Source organism: Vulpes lagopus, chromosome 3 (assembly GCF_018345385.1).
Source record: "Vulpes lagopus strain Blue_001 chromosome 3, ASM1834538v1, whole genome shotgun sequence".
Taxonomy (NCBI): Eukaryota; Metazoa; Chordata; class Mammalia; order Carnivora; family Canidae; genus Vulpes; species Vulpes lagopus.
Window position 1 is genome coordinate 46,791,970 of NC_054826.1, and position 19,602 is coordinate 46,811,571.

At 49.7% G+C, this 19,602-nt stretch overlaps 1 protein-coding gene across 1 annotated transcript in view; it reads left to right on the plus strand.

The window, feature by feature from the left end:
* Positions 1 to 281: 281 nt before the first annotated feature.
* KCNIP1 (potassium voltage-gated channel interacting protein 1) overlaps positions 282 to 19,602 on the plus strand; it is a 337,230-nt gene continuing 317,909 nt past the window's right edge. Inside the window, exon 1 of the mRNA XM_041750274.1 lies at positions 282 to 453. Coding sequence (XP_041606208.1) covers positions 366 to 453 — 88 coding nt within the window. The 5' untranslated portion in view covers positions 282 to 365. The remainder of the gene's footprint in view (positions 454 to 19,602) is intronic.

The window sequence follows — 19,602 nt, forward strand, 5'->3', positions numbered from 1 at the left end:
CGCCGGCTCCTCCTCCCGCTCGCTCAGCCTCGCTCCCCCTTGGCTCCCTCGGAGCGCCCTGCGCCCTGGCACTGCGTCCCCGTCCCAGCCCGGCGTGCCGAGGTCCTCCCACGGCGAGGACTTGAGTGGATAGCAGGAGGGGGTGCAGGAGGCAGGCAAGGAGGAAGGGAGCAGACATCGTGCCCCGCAGGCTTTCTGGATGCAGAAGCCGGACTCACTGCAGAGGCAGCTGTGCTGTTCCCGGAGCTTGTGGGGTACATCCGCTCGCAGGGGTTGCCTAGGCGGGCTCCAAGTTCCAGGGCCACGCAAGGTGGGTGCTTTCCCTCCTGGGCGCTGACCGCAGAGCCCACCTTCCCTCTGCCACCATGAGCGGCTGCTCCAAAAGATGCAAGCTTGGGTTCGTGAAATTTGCCCAGACCATCTTTAAGCTCATCACCGGAACCCTCAGCAAAGGTAGGGAGCCTGGCCTTGACCCTCATTTTCCGTCGTCCTCATGTGGTCTGGCTGGCCAAAGTGGCAAGTGTCTTGGTGCTGCGTCTGTGGCTGTTCTGGTGTGCCAGGGTCTCCGAGGAGGGTGGGGGGAAAGGGGTGGCTGGGATTCGGGGCTGCTGACAACCTGGGTCCGGCTCCGAGCCTCTGAGCCGGCGGCACCACGCCAGGGAGCTCAGCGGCCATAATTGCCTGGAACTTTGGAAATGGATTTGGTGGTGTGTGGCTGATTGGTTACAGGCGGGCAGAAGGACAGAGCCCTTCCCAGAGCACTGGAAGCTGCTTAGCGTGACTAGAGTTTCAAGAAGTTATCCAGGGAGTGTTGTGTCTTGTTGATAAAAGGGAGATTTGATGCGGTGGGCTGCGAGTAATGGTGCAGACCAGAGCCACTTGGGGAGGCCAGCAGGGCAGGAATCCAGCACGCGCTGGTGAACACGGGATTCGGATCCGCTCTGGGTCTCATGTGCCAAGGACTTTCTCCCACTGGGTTCCAGGGTCCTACATTTCTGGGGCTTTGTTCATCATTCTGCTTTCTCGGACCCCTGTTCCTCTGCAGATCTTGCCTGTATCAATGTCTGTCTTCTCTACTTCTCCAAGAACTGGGGCAACAGGGGGGTGGTGGGTTCAACTCCCCAGGCAGCAGAAAGGGTGGTTGTGAACCAGACCTAGGACCGTGTATGTGCCAGTCAGCCCCAGGATGCAGAGGGGAGGCTGACTTCTCAGGGCCATCCTTGTCCCTGGAACCCCCTATAGACACTATGTCACAGAGGGTGAGGCACTCGGAAAGACTCTGGCAAACTTTTTGGAGATAAAATTCGGAGAAAGAGCAGCATGATGTGGTTTCACTGGCTGAAAAAAAGTCTTTAAATATTCATACCCTCTTTCAGGAGGAAAGAGTCTTTAGGGGAGATGCATTGGAAGCAGCAGGCTGGGTATCCAGGGAAGGAGGGCCGCAAAACCTTGACCAGGATTTTTTTAAATGACAAGGAGAGATTAAAGCTGCCTGTGGCCAGCTGTGATGATGCGGTGCAGGAGCTCCAGGCCCAGCAGGTCGGGCTTGGTACAAACTGAAAGGCAGGTGTGTTGGTGGGGGTATGGTGAGGTCTGCCTACATCCTTTCTCAGCCCCATCATCACCCCTGTTCTGCCTCCACCACAGTTCTCAAATAGGGCACTGCGCCTCCAGGACGCCCAGGGTGACCAACAGTCTAATGCTGAGCATCAGGCTGTGTGCAGATGTACTGGGTCCCACGTGGGATGGACAGGGGTGAGGAGCAGGGAGCCAGGATTAGAGGATACAGCGGTGATCTCCCCGGATTTTGATCCTTCTGAACAGGATTTTCTTCCCATATCACGGTTTCCAGGATCTTAGGGAATGAGGGGTGAGGAGTAGCTTCCCATCTCAGCCTTTGCTTCCCAGAGGTTTAGCAGAAAGAGCTTTGGCCCAGACTCAGGTCTGACCTAGGTCTCAACTCTGGCTTTGCTCCCTGTGCAGGCCTCAGCCTCTCTGAGCCTCAGTTTCTTCATCTGTAAAATGAATCTGTTCCCTGCATCCTGTTTATCTCCCAGCATTGTTGAGAGGATCCAGGGCCGCTAAGACAGGGGATCCCTCTACATCCATGTGTGGCAGGATGTAAGGGAGCCATCAGGGACTGAGATGGGCATGAGTCTGGAGAGGGTAACCCAGGCCATGCCATCCTCAGGAGCGGGGTCAGAGGCCCTTAATGTAGCTGACTGCAGGGGGTCTGCACACTCCAAGGAGCTCCAGAGGGGGAGAGACCACAGCAATAGAGTTAAGTGTGAGAAAGTGAGTCAGGGAGACAGAGCCCGTAAAGGGGTATGTGTGTGTGTGTGTGTGTGTCTGTGTGTGTGTGTGTGTGTGTGTGTGTGTGAGAGAGAGAGAGAGAGAGAGAGAGAGAGTTGGCTATTTGAATAAATAAACAGGAAGATATTGTCTTTGTATTTGCCTCCAATCATTTGCTTAAGATTTATTTACTAAGCTCCTACCCTGTGCTATGCTAACTGCTGGACACTGGACACATGGACAATATGACACAAGACCTCCATCAAGACATGTGCACTCTGGTGGGGCATAGGATAAATACACAGATATCACCCAGATGCCATGCTGAGTGTGGAGATGGAGGGAGGCAAGAGGACCGAAGAGCACCCAGAAGAGAAGCCTGGGGCAGATTCAGAGGCTCCTCCAAACATGGCATCATCAGAGATGAGAAGCAGGGCAGGAGTGGGCAAAGGAAGCAGGCTGGCACTGGCAGAGGAAGCAGCACTGGGTGTCAGCCTCTGCAGAGACACCAGACAGCACAGGTCAGGTTGGGCCCCTCTCTTTGCTTAGAATCAAGGGGACCAAGATCCATGGAACACAGAAAGGGCTCCCCAGGGACCAGCACTGAGGACCCAGTGGCCACCTGGCCCTTCTGCGACCTGCATCCTTACAGCATTCCCTAGAGCCAGGGCTCACGGAGGCGGCACATAGTGGGCACCAGGGCAGGATGGTGTCTCCCCACTCTGCAGAGAGCACCACGTGTTTACATAGCACTGGCTCTGTGCCGGGCATGCACTGGGAAACTGGTGTTCTGCCCAAGCCAGGTGTTTGCTAAATATTTGTTAAATAAATGACCATGGGAGCAGGGCCAGGACTGGAGCACGGGAGCAAAGAAGGTCTTTCCAATGCATAGGCCGCCCTCGGTGACTCTAGGTCAGATCCTACATGGACACATTATGGTAGTTTAATGATTGCTGGGTTTAATTGCAATTTCACTTACTCATTTCTCATTGCACTGGGTCCTCAAGTTGCAAAAATCCAACCCTTAGAAGGACTTTTCCCTGTCCCTTTCAGAATTGAAGAAGGTAAAGATGCTACAGGACCAGGCATCTCCTGCTGGTTGTGGGTTCAAATCATTATGTCTTACCTGCCTTGGGAATTCCTGGAGAACGGAGAGAGCCCAAGACCACCCCTCCCTGTCCTTCCCTTCCTGGACCACAGCCACCTCCTCCCAGTTTTAGCAATCCTGTTGCCCACTGGTCTCAGCTGCGGGTGGCCCAGACTTTTCTCACCGATGCCCTTTTCAGAGCTGAACTGATGAGGTCCTCCTGCTCACACATCTCCTTGACCTTGAGCTTTCCCTTCATAGCTCTGATCACAATCTGTGGTCCACGTTCCTTTTAAGAACATGTTTGCTGAAGGCTGTCTTCCCCACTGGACTTCCGCTCTGGGACGGCCGGGGTCCTAGGCGTCTTTCGTCACCACCATGGCCAGAGCCGCTCGTCTGGTGCCAGGCCGGGAGTGGCTGCTTTGCCGAAAGCAGGACATGAACGAAGCAGCACCTCGGGGCACAGACGTCAGCCAGGGAGGATGTTTCGAGTGGGAGCTTTCTAGGACACATTGTGCGAGCCCCCGTCCCAGAGGTGCCCAGTAAACCCTCTGTGAACTCTGTCCGGCTGCAAGACCTGAGTCTGGGGCCAGAGGATGAGCCTCCAGCCAGGCAAATCATTCAGAACCGTCCCTGAGCCTTCTCCGTGTCTCGGGAGCGGCATTTAATTGTCCCGCAAGAGGGAGACTGCGCGGGGGAAGAGCTGGCACATCCATCCCTGCCCCTTCAGCTCTACTTTGATTTGTTTTATGTACTGAATTTCCCTGAAATTTAAAGAACAGGTTTCTCTCGCTTAAAAAAAAAAAAAAAAAAAAAAAAACCACAAAGTTTGTAAACCACTTATGCAGTGCAAAGGACAGTAGGTTGCCAGACTGGGACATCCTTGGGTCCACTGGGACATCCTTGGGTCCACTGCTGGCCAAGAAGTCTCCTGCAGGGTCCCTCACCTGTCTGGCCTCAGTCACCTAATCTATAAAATGGAATCATAATGCCCTCCTTCAAGGATTAAACAAGAGTGGGTCTATAAAGTTCCCTGCATATTAAGTCCTGGGAAATGTTTGTTGATGTGCCTGCAGTTATTAGCTGCCCCCAGGCCTGTGAGTGCCTCAGGGCAGGGACTCCATCTCACTAACTGTTGCTTTCTTCGTAGCTGGCACAGACTCTGAGAGTGGCCTCTCTAGAATATTCTATTCCCCTCTCCAGAACTTGCTTTCTTAAGGTCCCACCTAGTAGTAAGACTGACTTTGAGCCATTTCCCATACCTGATTCCCTTATTAGGAGTTTAATAGCATGACTCCCAGGGCCAGGCCCTCCCTGGCTCTTTAACTGAATGGAAGCTCAGCTCCTGGCTTAGATGCCTAGTTAACCCCAGGGTCTGGGCACCTGCCTGGTTCTCTTCCTACACAGCCAACTCCCTCGCCACTTCAGAGACTCTGGGGCCACGGGTGGGAACCTAAGTCGTGCAGGCTTCACTCTGGTTAAGGAGGTTCAAGCCCTTCTCCTTCTGCACTTTGGGAACCCATCTGTCACCCCTGGCACAGATGGCGAAGCCAAAGCCAACAGGAGGGATGAATCCAATCCAGGAGAGCTTCTCGTTGTCCAGGCCACCCACATGGCTGCAGGGTGGGGAGGGGGTGGAAGGGCTGACCTTGTGAGATTTATCTCAAGGACAATGCCCTAGAACCCCGACTCCACTCTCCCACTCTGGCGGGTGGTTTCTCTCTGTGCTTCAGACCCATCGCAGACACACTGTCTTGCTGCCTCTCAAGGAACTGACCTTGAACTTGGCTCTGCCTTCAGGCAGGCCCAGCTTGAGTCCCAGCCCTGTCATCTAGCAGCTGTGTGAGCTCAGGTCAGGTACCTCCCTAAGTCAAGGCTCATCCCTTGTAATTGGAGGTAACAACACCACCAAGTGCAAAGGTTGTTTTGTAACTCTGTGAGGATGACACAAGTGGCAGGCTGCGGGCAGCTGACGGTGAGTCCCTCCTTACATCGTGCCCTGGGGACCTCTCCTGTTTTGTCCCAGTCCTGACCCTGGGAGTAGGGGTTGCAAACACCATTTTACCAGATAAGGAAACTTACCAGGTGGCCCAGCTGGCAGTAAGTGGCAGAGCTGGGATTGGAACCCAGGTCCTGCTGGGGCCAGGACCAGGTGCTTGCCTTTCTACTCCATGGGCTGAAGACACCCCTGAGGGGATTTCTCCCCACCTGTCACTGGCAAAGAGTGCCCCCAGCTTCCCACTAATTTTGTAGGTGGGTTTGTAAAGAACTGTTGTATCAGCTGGAGCTCTTCAGGGAAGCCACCCGTCTTCCAAAGGGTTGTGACAAATTCCTTAATGTGGCATGACCTGGGTTAAGAAATAAGCTTTATGGTGAATAGAACACTCTACAGGCCAAGGTCAGCAAGACAGCCTCACACATGCTCTTCCAGCATCACCATCACCTCTCAGATAGGGACACTGGGGCCAGGCACCTGTTGGTTGTTGAATGGGCTCCAAGCCATTGAGGTACACTCCACACCGCTCTCCCTTCACATAGGGCAAGAGTGGGGAGTGGTCATGTCAGTGGGGTAATACACAAGGTTTTAGGCACCAGGTACTCTGGAATTGAGAGACTGACTAGTTACTAGAATTTTCTGGGAAAGACCCTGGGGACCCTAGGACCTATGAGATGCCACAGAGCCCTTTGCCAAAAGGAGAATGCCACCAGTTCCATGAGCAGCTCAGCTTGCGTGCACTTCCCCACCGCCCTGGGTCCCAACTAGCTCACTATCCTGGCAGGACAGACCAGCCCTGCATCATGGTACTACTCCCTGCGTGCTTGTGCCTTGCCATATGCAGAAAGTTCAATCACTGGGGCTTCTGGTCCACTCCCACCTCTTTAGTCACAGCCAGAACCGACAAGCGTAGGAAACTAGCTCGTCTGGGCTCTCCCATTGCCCACTAGCCCTCATCCCAGCCTACCTGTCTCTCATCCTTGCCCTCTGTACACACACATCACTCCCTCATCCATTTCACCGGCCCGGTGCTCTCTAGGGTCTCCCTAGTCCCATAGCAGCTTCCTGCCACCTGCCGAGGCTGTCCTTCTTTGGGGCCACTGGGCCTGTCTTCCAGATAACCTGATACTAGCTAGGAATAATTTGTTCAGGCCTGCTTATCCTGGCACAGACATCCTATTAACTTCAGGACCACGGGGGAGTGGCTGGTTTGGTCCAAATTAAAAGTAGCTGGAAATGGCCTCTCTGGCAGGAGGGGCATTACGGGTTATGATACCAAGACAAGGGTGGAGTGGATCAAGTCAGGTCCTAAGGGAACTGGAGGTCCCTTATCATGTCAGTATGACCTTCACCTCCCCCAGTCCTTGCAGGGTTACAGAATCTTCAGGGCACGGAATCTTCCTTGGATCACCTCTCTCACCAGACCCCAGGCCCCAGGTTCCTGAGAGCTGTTGATTCCCAAGTGTGGACACGTTCACCTGAGGCAGCCACGGAGGAAGGCAGCATGATGCAGGGAAAGCCAGAGAAAGGCTCTGGGGCCAGCCAGCCCTGGGTTCAAATCCCGCCACGTCCTGGCATGATAGCCTTGGGCAAGCTATTTTCCATTTTGAGTCTATGTCCTCCTCCTGGAAAGTGGAACCAGTAGCTCCCACTGTACAGGGTGACCAGGAGACTGAATCGGATGGTGCCTGTGACATGTGTGGTACCTAGCACTTAGCAACTGCCTGGTAGAGGCCAAGTTCTGTCCTCTTCTTCTCAAGTGATGAGCCCTTGGACTGGTAGGCAGGAGAAAGGAGACATTGCTGAATGAGGTGGGCTGGGTGTCGAGTCTCCTAGTTTTTCTCCAGATGTGCTGCTACTTAGGTCATGTCCCGTCACCCTATCACTTTTTTTTAAGACTTTTATTTATTTATTCATGGGAGACACAGAGAGAGAGAGAGGCAGAGACACAGGCAGAGGGAGAATCAGGCTTCATGCAGGGAGCCCAATGTGGGACTTAATCCTAGAACTCCAGGATTATGCCCTGGGCCAAAGACAGAGGCTCAACCGCTGAGCCACCCAGATGTTCCCCCATCCTATCACTCTTAATGACAACTTCTATAATCGAGAACTTGTCAACAGCTGAAAATATCCTTTTTATTTAGTGGTTTATGTGTTTACCTACCCAGTCCACGTAAGGACATGAGGCTCATGTGTGGGGCTTGTGCTTGGCTCCTTGAGTACCCAGTGGGTTGAATGCACGGTGACTGAAAGCGTCCCCGCCCAGCACCATCAGTGACTGGAGTCCCTTGCTGAGGCCCTCTCTCACTCTCCATCATGTCGTGCTGGATTCTGTGCAGGAGTGTGACAGACGTGACCAGCCGGAACCACTGTGATGACATGATGGGTCAGCCCAGTCCACACCCAGGCTTGGTCCCACTTCCACTCCAGTTTTCCTGTGCCCTGCGAGATCGGCCCCTCGACGGCAGGCCCGCATCGCCTGTCCACCGCGGCTGGCCAGCGCCCCTCGGTGTCCATCTGCGCCCCAACCAGGAGGGCAGGAGGGAGGGCCAAGGCTCTGAGGACCCCACAGAAAGGCAGAGGGCTGGAGAGAGAGAGAGGAAGCAGGAGATGAGATAGCTTCACCAGGGCCAGCAGGGAGGAAAGGAGGCCAGGACCCCAGGAAAAGACGTGAATGGAAGGTGTTTACCATCACCAGCGACCACCCTCCCTGCATGCCTCACAGATCCTCCGTCTGGAGGCATTAGAAAGCCTTCCTCCTGATGGGGTGAGGGCAGGGAGGCCACAAACACCAAGTCAACCCTGGTTCCCTCTGGCTGAAGCCACCACACGCCCAGCCCGTGTTCTTAGACCTCCATCAAATAACAGCCTCGGAGCCAAACCTGAGTTCAAATCCAAATCATCATGTTTGCTCACTGAGCAGGTGGCTTCCTTCTCTGGGCCTCAGTTTCTTCATCTCTAAAATGGGGGAGTTGTTGATTTGGAAGGTCTCGTCCAGCTTTAGAGCTTTAAGATTCAATACCAGTATTTGCCATCCTCCTTGCTGCACCTGCTCTGGGCCGGACACTGCTCCAAGCACAGTGCACGCCCAAAAGCACAAGAAGGTGGGGTGCTCTCATCAGCCCCATTTACAGTGTGAAAACCGGAGCGTCAGAAAGGGAAGGACCAGGCTCTGAGTCAGGTTGTCTGTTTCCACATTCTGGCTTTGCACCCCTCATTTCTCGCCCTCCGTCTCTAAAACTCAGATCCAGGGTGGGAAAGCAATGAACACAAAGCTCGTGCCTTCCCAGTTTGGCCAAGAGGCGATGTGTAGTGCTCTTTCAGAAATCAAGGCCTCAACACCTCTGTTCTGACTGAAGCAGCACAATCCCAGAGAATTCCCCTGAGACCCAAGTCCCCCGCAAACCACCATCGCTGGCCATCTTTTCCAGCTAAACAGCAGAAAATACGAGAGAACTGGCTGGACGGCCCAGCCTGCAAGGACAGGAAAGAAAGGAAATGCCACTCTGCAAGCCTTCTCCCTGTAATTGCCAGTCTGGCCAGTTTCCACTTCTTGCTGGAAGGAGGTGGTTGGAAGCAGAGGCCGAGACCTGGGCAGGAATCAGGGAGGGAGATGTGATTTTGATGCTTGTGTCTGGGAGGCCGGGGTTAGCCTGCCCTAATTTTCTTTCTGTAATCTTCTGATTAACCCTGGACCAGTTTGGGTGGCATTTTTCAAACCATCTACGCTTAGCAGGCAGAGCCAAGCCCAGGCTTGCCGCTCACTATCTGCAAGCATCAGCTTGGAACTGGCTGTCATTCAGAGCCTGGGACAACAGGAGGCACACTGCCTGCAGAGGGCACAGCCATCCTTGGGCTGGTTAACCCTGCCCGTGCCTCACAAGCCCAGAGACAGCAGCCTGTCATTCCAAACTCAAGAGGCACCGTGCAAAGAATAATAATCGCCATTGTCCCTGGAGTGTTATCTATTTGCTGGGGCTTTCTGAGGATCCCTACATTCAGTCCAGCCTCAGCCCTGAAGTTACCTACTCTCACCTGAGGATGGGAGAGGTTGAATAACTTTTCGAGGTCACAGAGCCAACGTGCGACTGAAGATTCTATGCAGTCCCTCAAGGAAGGCTCTTTCGGCCAAATCTCTCAGCACTTTTACTGCCAAGTATAGACTGAACTGTGCCATCTCCCCAATTCATTTATTGGAGCCCTAACCCCCAAGGTGACTGTATTTGGAGACAATGCCTTGAAAGAGTTAATTAAGGTTAAATGAGGTCACAAGGGTGGGGCCCCATGGTGTCCTTGTAAGAAGAAAGGCACACACAGAGAGGGTGCCATGGGAGGTGACAAGGGTCATCTGCAAGCAGAGGAGAGAGATCTCACCAGAGAGGTCTCAACCTTGCCAGCACTGTGATCTTGGACCTGCAGCCTCCAGAACCACGAATATATAAATTTCCGCCAAGTTACCCAGTCTGTGGTATTGTGTTATGGCAGCCCTCAAAAAGTGACATAACCTCAGAGACAATTCTCTGCATAGCATCCTTTCCCATATTTTTTTATTGTAGTAAATATACATAACATGATATTTGACATTTTTACCATGTTTAGGTGTGCAATTCAGTGTCATTAAGCACATTCGCGCTCTTGTGCAACCATTGCCGCCGTCCAGCTCCAGAACTTTCCAGCATCCCAAACTGAAACTGTATCCTCAGTAAACACTAACTCTCCATCTTCCTCTCCCTAGCCCTGGCAACCACCAGGGCTCCTTTCTATCTGTACAAATCTATCTGTTCTAGGTGCTGCATGTAATGGGATCATACAGTAGCTGTCCTTTGGTGTCTGGCTTAGAAAATATTCCCTTGGCAATGTTTTCAAGGTTCGTCCACATTTGTATCAGAATGTCCTTCCTTTTCAAGGCTGAATAATAGTCCGTGTATGGATGGACCATCATTTATTTTACCCATTCATCTCCTGCTATTCATCCATTCCCATATATTTAAAATACAAAATAAATCCCATTCACCCCTTATTCACCACTCTGCCTCCAGCAGTTTCTTGATACATCTGGGGTCAAATGCAGACTTTCCTCTGGGACCTACGGGCTTTGCTTGATGTGCCCTCTGCATTTACATCCTCCACTCCTGGTCTCCCTGTGGTGTACCCAAGCAACCAGGCCCAGTTGCTCCTGCTGGCACACCAGCACCAGCTCTGGATGCTCCCAGTTACTGTTACCTGCACTGGGCACTGTCAGCTCTCATCTGTCTGGCACATCCCCTCCTGTGTAATCCCCACCTCCTCATCCCCCACCACCCCCACACACACACACACATCAGGCACTTTCTGTCCACTAAGTTTGCCTCGTTTTTCCACATAGCGTTCATTGCTTATGCAATGACATCACACATTGATTCCCCTGTTTCTGGTCTGGCTTGCCCACTAAGAGTTCTGCTTCACTTAGTGAAGGCAGGGACTGTTCTGGCCATCACTGTTTCCCCAGTACTCGGTGCAGGGCCCAGCACATAGTAGGACTCAGTGGAGGCTGAAGGGTCAACAAGGCAGGTGAGAAGCCCGAGGCCCAGGGAAGACCACTCAGCAAGCAGGCAGCAAAACTGGACTTGAATCTGGGCGTCTGGTTCTCTTAAAGGCCCTGGTTCTGTAACCCACCTTCCCAAGTCTATCTGTCCATCCACACTCATCCCTTAGCAAAGCCACCAGTGATCCTGCAATCGGACATGAGGGTTTGAGCCTTTTGTCTGGCTCCTTAGCCCCTCATCTTGAGAACTGTCCCTTCCTGTCACTGTAGCTACAGGCCATTTAGTTAATCTTTGATCTATTCTTCCCATGGAAAGAGGGCAGTGTTGCCACAAGGGAAGGACCAGTATTATTTTCCATTTTGGCTCTGCACCATTCAGCTGGGAGTCTCCTCTGTTACTGTGTGAAGTGACCAGTCACCGGCAAAGGCTTCTGGAGGCTGCAGACACAGCTGGCTTCCCTACCTGTGCTCCAGCCCTTGGGAATCCAGGACCTTCTGGGAACATGATTTTTGGAGGTCATTAGTCTCCAAGCCAACCATTAGTCTCTGGATGCTATTTGACCTTCAGAAGGTCCATCGCTTCTTTGAGTCTTGCTTTCTGCTGGGAAGTGGGCACAAAATAGTAAGTACAGCAATGAGACCTTAGCTTTATAAACCTAAAACCTGAGTGTTAAAACATCTCTTGTGGCCTGGGTCAGACTCCCCTAAGGACACCTCTACCCCTAAGCTAGACCCCCAGTTTCAAAACCCCAGGGCAGGTGGGCTCTGGCAGGACATTTAACAACATCTGGTGAGCTAAAGGCCAGAAAGTGATGAGCACCTGCCCCCGCCTGCTGGCCTTCTCGCTGGACTCTGTAGTGTAGAAGGAAAGCTAGCATGGGGCCCCCCAGCACAAACCAGTGCCTCTGCGTCATACCTTGGACTTTGAAGTCCTTCCAAACAATCTGCCAAGAGCCTGATGGCAAGCCAGCAGTTGAAAGGAAGTCAAGGCCACCCAGGCAAGTGACCAGCGTGAGACTCCTCCTAACACTCCAACCCCAACCCCTTCACTGTACAGATGGAGAAACTGAGGCTAAAGCAAGGAACACCCTTGAAGTAGGTATCTTGAGGCAGAGTCTGGGGGCTGGCAGCCAGGAGCACCAGGATGAAGAGAGACCCAGCTCCCTACAGAGGTGTGGCCACCCAACAGTTGGCTCTTCCAGGCCACACATCAATGACTGTAAGACTCCTCGTCTCTTCAGCCATGACCCTGCAACCTTGACCTTGTGTCTTCTTCTCCAGTAGGGCCTCCTGTGTCTCTCTCCCTTGCCCCGGCTTGTCTCTTAAGTTCCAGGCCTGCAGGAGATGCCCTGGCTGAACTGTGAGCTCATGGAGGACAGGAGCCATATCTTAGTTGTATAAGATGCCTGATAGGCAGCACAAGGCCTGGTACATAGTAGGAGTCCAACAGACAGATGAGTTAAAAAAGGAAGGAAAGGAGGAAGGGAGGGAGGGAGGACAGATCTTAAACTCTTCTATATGAATGTCTTCCTGTACCCCTACTCGACCCTTATAAAAGCAAAGCAGCTCCCTCTCTCTCAACTCCTCTGTTTCTCTGTGTCCCCAGTCTTTCACCCTGCAGTTATCTTCCTCACTAAGTCCTACTGATCATTTCTTGCCAGTGTTTCTCCTATCACTATCTCTCCATTCTCAGAGCTGTTCCTGAAGTCCACACCCTCACCATGTCTCAGTGGCTTTGCTGCAGCAGCCTGCAGCCTGCACATCCTCCCATATCTCCCTCTCCCATTCCCTCCACACCACGGGCCAGGCAAAGAGAAATCCATCCAGTCCTTCGACCCAGGATCCCACTTCTAGAATCTGTTCTAAAAGGTGACCAGAGATGTGCACAGAGACTGTGACCCAGGGGTGTTCATCATGGTATCGCACCATAGCAGTGAACAGTCAGGGACAAGCAAGGCTTTAGTCAAAAAAGAGTGGGTTAAAATCACTTTAGGCTCAGCTATCTGCTGGAATAATGTTACATATCTGAAAAATGATTTTGAGGACCACTTAAAAACAAGCAGAAATGCTTTTAACGTAATATTAGGTAAAAAAAAAAAAAGAAATCAAGATACAAAACTGTATGTACAATGAAATTCCAATCTGTGAAAAGATATGTGTACAGAGGGACGCCTGGGTGGCTCAGTGGTTGAGCATCTGTCTTTGGCTCAGGGCGTGATCCTGGGATCCCAGGATGGAGTCTTGCATTAGGCTCCCCACAAGGAGCCTGCTTCTCCCTCTGCCTATATCTCTGCCTCTCTCTCTCTCTCTCTCTCATGAATAAATAAATACAATCTTTATAAAAAATGTGTACAGAAGAGTGAAATAGAAAATAAATAAACTGAAATAGTAGCATGGGTTTCAGTTGGACATAAGGGTGATTTTTTAAAGTTCTTGACACTTATCTGTATCATCTACACTACACTGCCTTCAACAAGCATGTATATTTAATCAGCCCATAAAGAAATCATTTGCTGAAATACATCTGCAGGTTTTTACTTCTTCTCAAGAACTTCAGTGACAGCCATGCTTTCCTTATCATGATACCACAGCCTCCCACATGCTAGAGCATGCCCTGAACCTACCAGCCTGGGTCCCACAGCTCATGGCCTCAGCCCACATGCTGCTCGTGGCTCCCTGCCTCCATCTGCGTTCTCCCTCAGCCAGACTGATCCCCACGTGGTTTCCAAACCAGACTTGTGTTTTATGTCCCTGAATGTAACTCTCCAATGATTCAGAAAAAGAAATACACACACACACACACACACACACACACACACACACACGTACAAAGAAACAAAGAGGAGGAATGCAAATATGGCAAAATATTGACAACAGTTTGTGAACAAAGTACATCTCCTAGTACTCATTTTGTAATGCTTTATATAGTTGGAAATTTTTTAAATTAAAACTGGTGAAGGGCACCTGGGTGGCTCAGTCCGTTAAGCATCTGCCTTTGGCTCAGGTCATGATCCCAGGGTTCTGAGATGGAGCCCCACATCAGGCTCCCTTCTCAGTGGGAAGCCTGCTTCTCCCTCTCTCTCTGGCCCTCCCCTCAGTTGTTCTCTCTCTCTCTCTCTCTCTCAAATGAATAAATAAAATCTTTAAAAATAGATAAATAAATAAATAAATGTGGAGGAAATAAAGGAGCAGTATAATGTCATGCTTAAAGATATAGGCTATGCTATGAAATAAGCTGAGTTTAAATCCCAGTTCTACTGATAAGGCAGCAGTGACCTAAAACAAGTTACTTGCTTTCTAGGTCTCAGTTTCTTTGTAGGTAAAACGAGGATAATGAAAATCATAGTGTATTTCTATCCTACAGATGCCTGGAGGATGGGATAAATGTGTTCAAAGGGCTTAGTGAAGAGTCCGGCAGACCCTTGAGCATTGTGAACTATTAGTACCAATGTTAAATATAGAAACTGAATGGTGATGTTATCCATGATGCCTTCTACCTCCCAAAGCAACTCAACCCTTGGGTAACTAAAAGCTCAGAAATCTTTTGCTTATGTGATCCTCTTCCTGCCTCTGGCCAGGAGCAGCCAAAACACAGTACGGTTCCCACTGGCATCCATTCCTCCAAATCTTGCCACAGCATCTGGCACAATGGAAGCAGCCAGTAAGTGCACAGAACCCCAAAAAAGAAACTTGAAGGGCTCAGGTTACACGTTAAAGAAAGTTCTCTTCATCAGATACAAGCTTGTCATTTTGCTGATGCAGCCAGTCTATTCCCATGGGCTTCCTGGAGATGAGGCATCACCTTGATAATTTAGCTGTGGATATAGGCGTCCTGCAGTTGGCATGGAAATGCAATTTAATTTCCAATTAAGCCTGATTTCTGGGCCAAGGTATCTGCCTGGCTCACAATTGGAAGATTATTCCAGGCAGATCTATTGTTGTCAGTGTTGATGGTTCTCCCAAGAAGTGGACTTTAATGGTCACTGGTTCATTGGCCCTTGGATGGTTCAGCAGGGTGGGGATGTGGCCCTTGTGTGCAGGCACTGCTTTTCCATGGGAACTAAGTTTATGTGAGTAGATTAAAGAAAGTTCAATGTAGAGGAAGGCAGTCTGTGGACAAAAATTTTAGGATGGAATACAGCTAGAAATGGACTGAGAGGGACAGAGAGGCAAGGTGGTCCCCAGCGCCACTCATGAGAACAGAAAATGAGAAGTTAGTAGTAAGGAAAGGGGAGCAGTAGGAAGCTCTCTGGGTTCAAACAGAGAAGAATCTTTATCAGAGGAAAGAGACATGTTTGCTCAAAGAGAGAGTGAGCATTCGTGGAGCATCTTTTATGAGTTTGTCACAAGCAATCTATAAAACGAACGGTGTTAGGTTTGTTTTCCGATTGAGGAAGGGGAGACTGGAGGACATTAAATAAACTGCCTGAGGTCCCAGTCCAGCCAGATTCCACCTCTTACTTTTCTGAGCTTTCTTCCCTGCAGTTGCCCTCTCCAAAGACAAAACATGTAACTCAGAGTCATGAGAATAAGGTCACACGAAGTTGAAACTTACCTCCCAAAAATGTAAGGATAAGAAAAAAGCTTTTAGAACATGTTTGGAGAGAGAGAGACGGTGAAACTAGCTGATGGGTGAGTCTACTTGGGGAGATAATCTGATGGAGAGGCAAGCAATACCCACTTGTGTTTGGGTACTTTCCCGCCTCCCCCACAAGGAGTGAGATCTGGACTGGGAGCCATGTGCCAGGATGGCTAAGAGGCTCACGTGACGTCAGGAGCTCAGAGCGCTCTAGCTGCTCCAAATCAATGGAGTTCTGGCTTGTGCCTCAGGGAATTTCAATGGAGGGAGTATAAACCAGGGTTTAAAAACATGTGTATATAAGACATTTCCAAGAATATGACTACTTGAGTGGCCAACAGAGTCACAGAAACATTACTTAATTGCCAAGAAGAGTCACATGGCCTGATTTTTATTAATGATAGTAAGAGAAGACTCTAAAGCTATGCATAAATAAGCATGCTGTCAACTCCTGGACAAATTCTAGAGTGGCCGTGGACTATTAAACCAATGGTTTAGGAATAATAGGGAAAGATAATAGGGGTTGCTGAGAGAAGCATGGGGTCCTCAAGAAAGAGTCATGTCAGACCAGCCTCTCTCCCATTCTGCTTTTTGATAGAGTGACCAATTCAGGGACTGTTGTGGTCCTGGCCTGTCTGGTTCCCGCCCAGTGTTTGACGGGCTGTGGGCTGGGTGGTGCGTGGAATCCTGCAGATTGTAGCTGACTGCATGGCCCGTCTGTCTTAGCAGCGCCCACGTCAGAACCTTTGCAGGCCTTTGTAGGACACCTATGTTTGGACCTCAACCTACCTCCATTCACTCTTCACAGGCATGATTCCAGGGAGGAGCCCACAGGAAGCCTGGGCTCTGTGGGAAGGTATATGGAAGCATCCAACACACTGCCACTCCTAACTGTGCTCTGCTCAGCATTTTCCATTTTTGGTACAGAGACCACAGGGCAGGAATCACAGAGCTTTGAGAGTAAGGTCTGAAGCCATGCTATCCGTGTTTGAATCCCAGCTCTGCATTTGACTAACTTCTAGTCTGTGGCAAGTTAAGTCCCTCCCCTGAGCCTTGGTTGCCTCATTTTGGAAGTGAAGATAGCAATGATAACCTAAAGGGCATTGTTTGGGTGACATAAGCTGCACATGTAAAAAGCTCAACCCGAATCCATAAAAGTTCTCCATAAATATTAGCTCTACTATTAGGGATGACGTGTTCTTGTACAAGGAGGCATTTGCTAAACATATCCCCAGTGGAAGTGGCTGCCTCCCAGTAAAATGAGTTGCTCGTCAAAAGGATATTAATGTAGATTGTCACTAAAGAGGAATGTTGTTGGGAGGACCCAAGCACCAAATTAAAAAGTGAGGAAGCATAGATGATCTTAAAAAAAAAAAAAAGATTTATTTATTTTAGAGAGAGCATGAATGCTGGCAGGTAGGGTGGGCAGAGGCAGAGAGAATCTTCAAGAAGACTCCCTGCTGAGCTGAGTACAGAGCCCCAGATGCAGGGCTGGATCCCAGGGCCCCAGGATCATGACCTGAGCCAGTTCCCAAGTCAGCGGCTTCACTGACTGAGCCACCAGGGTGCCCAGCACTAGATGATCTTTAAATAACTATTTACCTTCAGAGAACATGAGTTTGTATTTGAATAGGAGCAATCAATATGGAATGAACTAACAGGGGCTCCAGAATTGACACAGGAGGGCTCAGACACTCGCAACCATCTCACCGGGAGTGGGGAGAGAAGACATGTCTTGAAGCTGCATATACTTAGCAAGCCCCTGTGTTTAGTTTACATATATCAGAAAAGAGAGAGCTTGGTATGGGGTGATGGAGATTACGGGAGATTAAAGACTGCAACTGGAGTACTGGGTTCAGCTCAGGTGGTGAGCCTGGGGTTCTGGGATCAAGTCCCTCATCAGGATCCCCATGGGAAGCCTACTTCTCCTTCTGCCTATGTCTCTGCCTCTCTCTGTGTCTCTCATGAATAAATAAATACAATCTTAAAAAACAAAAGAGTGCAACTGAGTGAGGGAGAAGGTGCAAGCCTTTGGCTAAGTCCCCAACTTTGTCCACTGGTCAGCTGGAAGTCGTTGTCTTCACATCTACATCCAGCCCTTCCCCATCTCTCAAATCCTTTAAGGAAGTTGACTGAGGATCATCTGCTTTATAGGAGTGGGAAGAGAGAGTTGTGGAAATCTAAGAAGAGACTGAACATCTTAAGTTTATCATGGATAGTTATGACCTCATAAGCCTCCTCCCTTAGAACTGCTATACAAGTCTGAAGTGAATTTCTCGGTGTCTTTCTCATCTTGCTTCAACCTTTCTCTTTTCCCTCCATGTGAAAAGGCAGTCACTGGTGAGGTATAGGATAGCTAGACTTTGTTCAAAGACCATATTCCCGAATATTTCGTGTAATTAAAAATTCCCAAAATGCAATTCTAATTCTAAAGATATGACATATTTTTATGTACCAGCCTATATTGTCAATTAGCAAAGAATGAATGCAGTTTACAATCAAGCCACTCACTTTAGAAAAGGGTTTAAAAATTAGGAGAAATTTTGGATAAATTATTGATGGGGTGGGGGCTGGAGTCACTTCAAAAAGTCACAAAAAGATTTTATTAATATTTTATATTGCACTATTCTGAATTTGTGTAAATTAAGCTCTTCATTGTGAAGGAGGACCCTGATAATGGTGGGGGTGGGGGTAGGAAGAGTGGCCAGCTCCATGAAGGCAGGCACTGGGTCTGATTCATCTCTACCCTCCCCATTTCCGACTCTGATCCCCATAACGTGGGCTGAGTTCCAGGGGAGGGACACAGGAGAGCAAGCCAGGTGCACCTCTCCAGGTTTGAGTCACTGGCCCATGAGATGAAAAGCAAAAATGGTGGAAACATGAGATGTTCATTAGCAGTGATTTATTAAGAGCTGATGAGGGCTTTTTGTTCCTAGGCAGCCATTATCCCAAAAAATGTTTTTCCTCAGTGTCTAACTTATTGTGCTCAAATGCCCATTACTTCATGTTCATCCTGCCCATGGAGTTCTGTGAGCAGGAGGCAGATGGAACCCAGTCTCATTGACAGGAGGAGGGCATTTGTCCCAACCCAATGAAGGTCATTATCAATAATGCATGGGGCAGTGGGGGCTGGGCATTGTTCTAGAGCCACATGGCCTTTCCCCTAGCAGAGGCAGTTTTGGAGTTTCTGAGTTTCCATGTATTTTAGCCCCAAAAGCAGGTACATGGAAACCATGTGCAAAGAAGTCCCTTTCAGTGAGACTAATGGTGGGCGCTTTTTTTTTCTTATTATTATTATTTAAATTTACTCACATTTTTTAGATACTTGCAGATTCCCACAGAATTATAAGAATTAATACAGAGAGATTCCATTGTACCCTTGGCCTAGTTTCCCCCCAAAGTAATATCTTATCATTAGTACCATTACCATAGTACAAGATCACCACTGTGGCTTTCTTAACAACTCAGGAGACTCTTGAGACTTCCCTGACCCCAGAAGGGAGAAACTCTGGGGAATGGTGTACTATATTCCCTTGGACGGAATGTCCCCAAGTAAGAAACTGGAGGGTATGGGGATACATCAGGGATTCCTGGTTGGAAGTGAGAGATGCTCAAGCAGAATATAGATGCCCTCCTCTCACATCCCTGACTTGTATGAGGGCACATTGGGTTCCAGAGACACAACACTGTTCCCTACCTGGCCCCTGGGGCTTTGAGGGACTAGGGCCCCCAGCTCTTTAGTTGAGTCTGCTCAAGTTACTATGGTTGATAGTCTGATCTGGAATCACACAGTGCAGAGCTTGATTCCCAGCTCATCACCTGCTATATGAATGACCTTGGCCAGTGACCTCTTAGAGCTTCAGTTTTTCATAATATCATATAGCACTTACCATGTATCAGTTACTATTCTAAGAAGCTTATAGAATAACCAATATGATACCAGCACTTAAAGGGAAATATTATTAGTTCCTATTTTGCAGATGAGGAAATTGAGGCAGAGAGGTTATTTGCCCAAAGCCATCCAGCTAGTGAATGAATGAGAAGGTTGGGTATTTGAAGCCACATTTAAGTTGACATACATAACCACTGTCCTGTATTGCTTTTCCTCCTCTCTGAGGTAGACT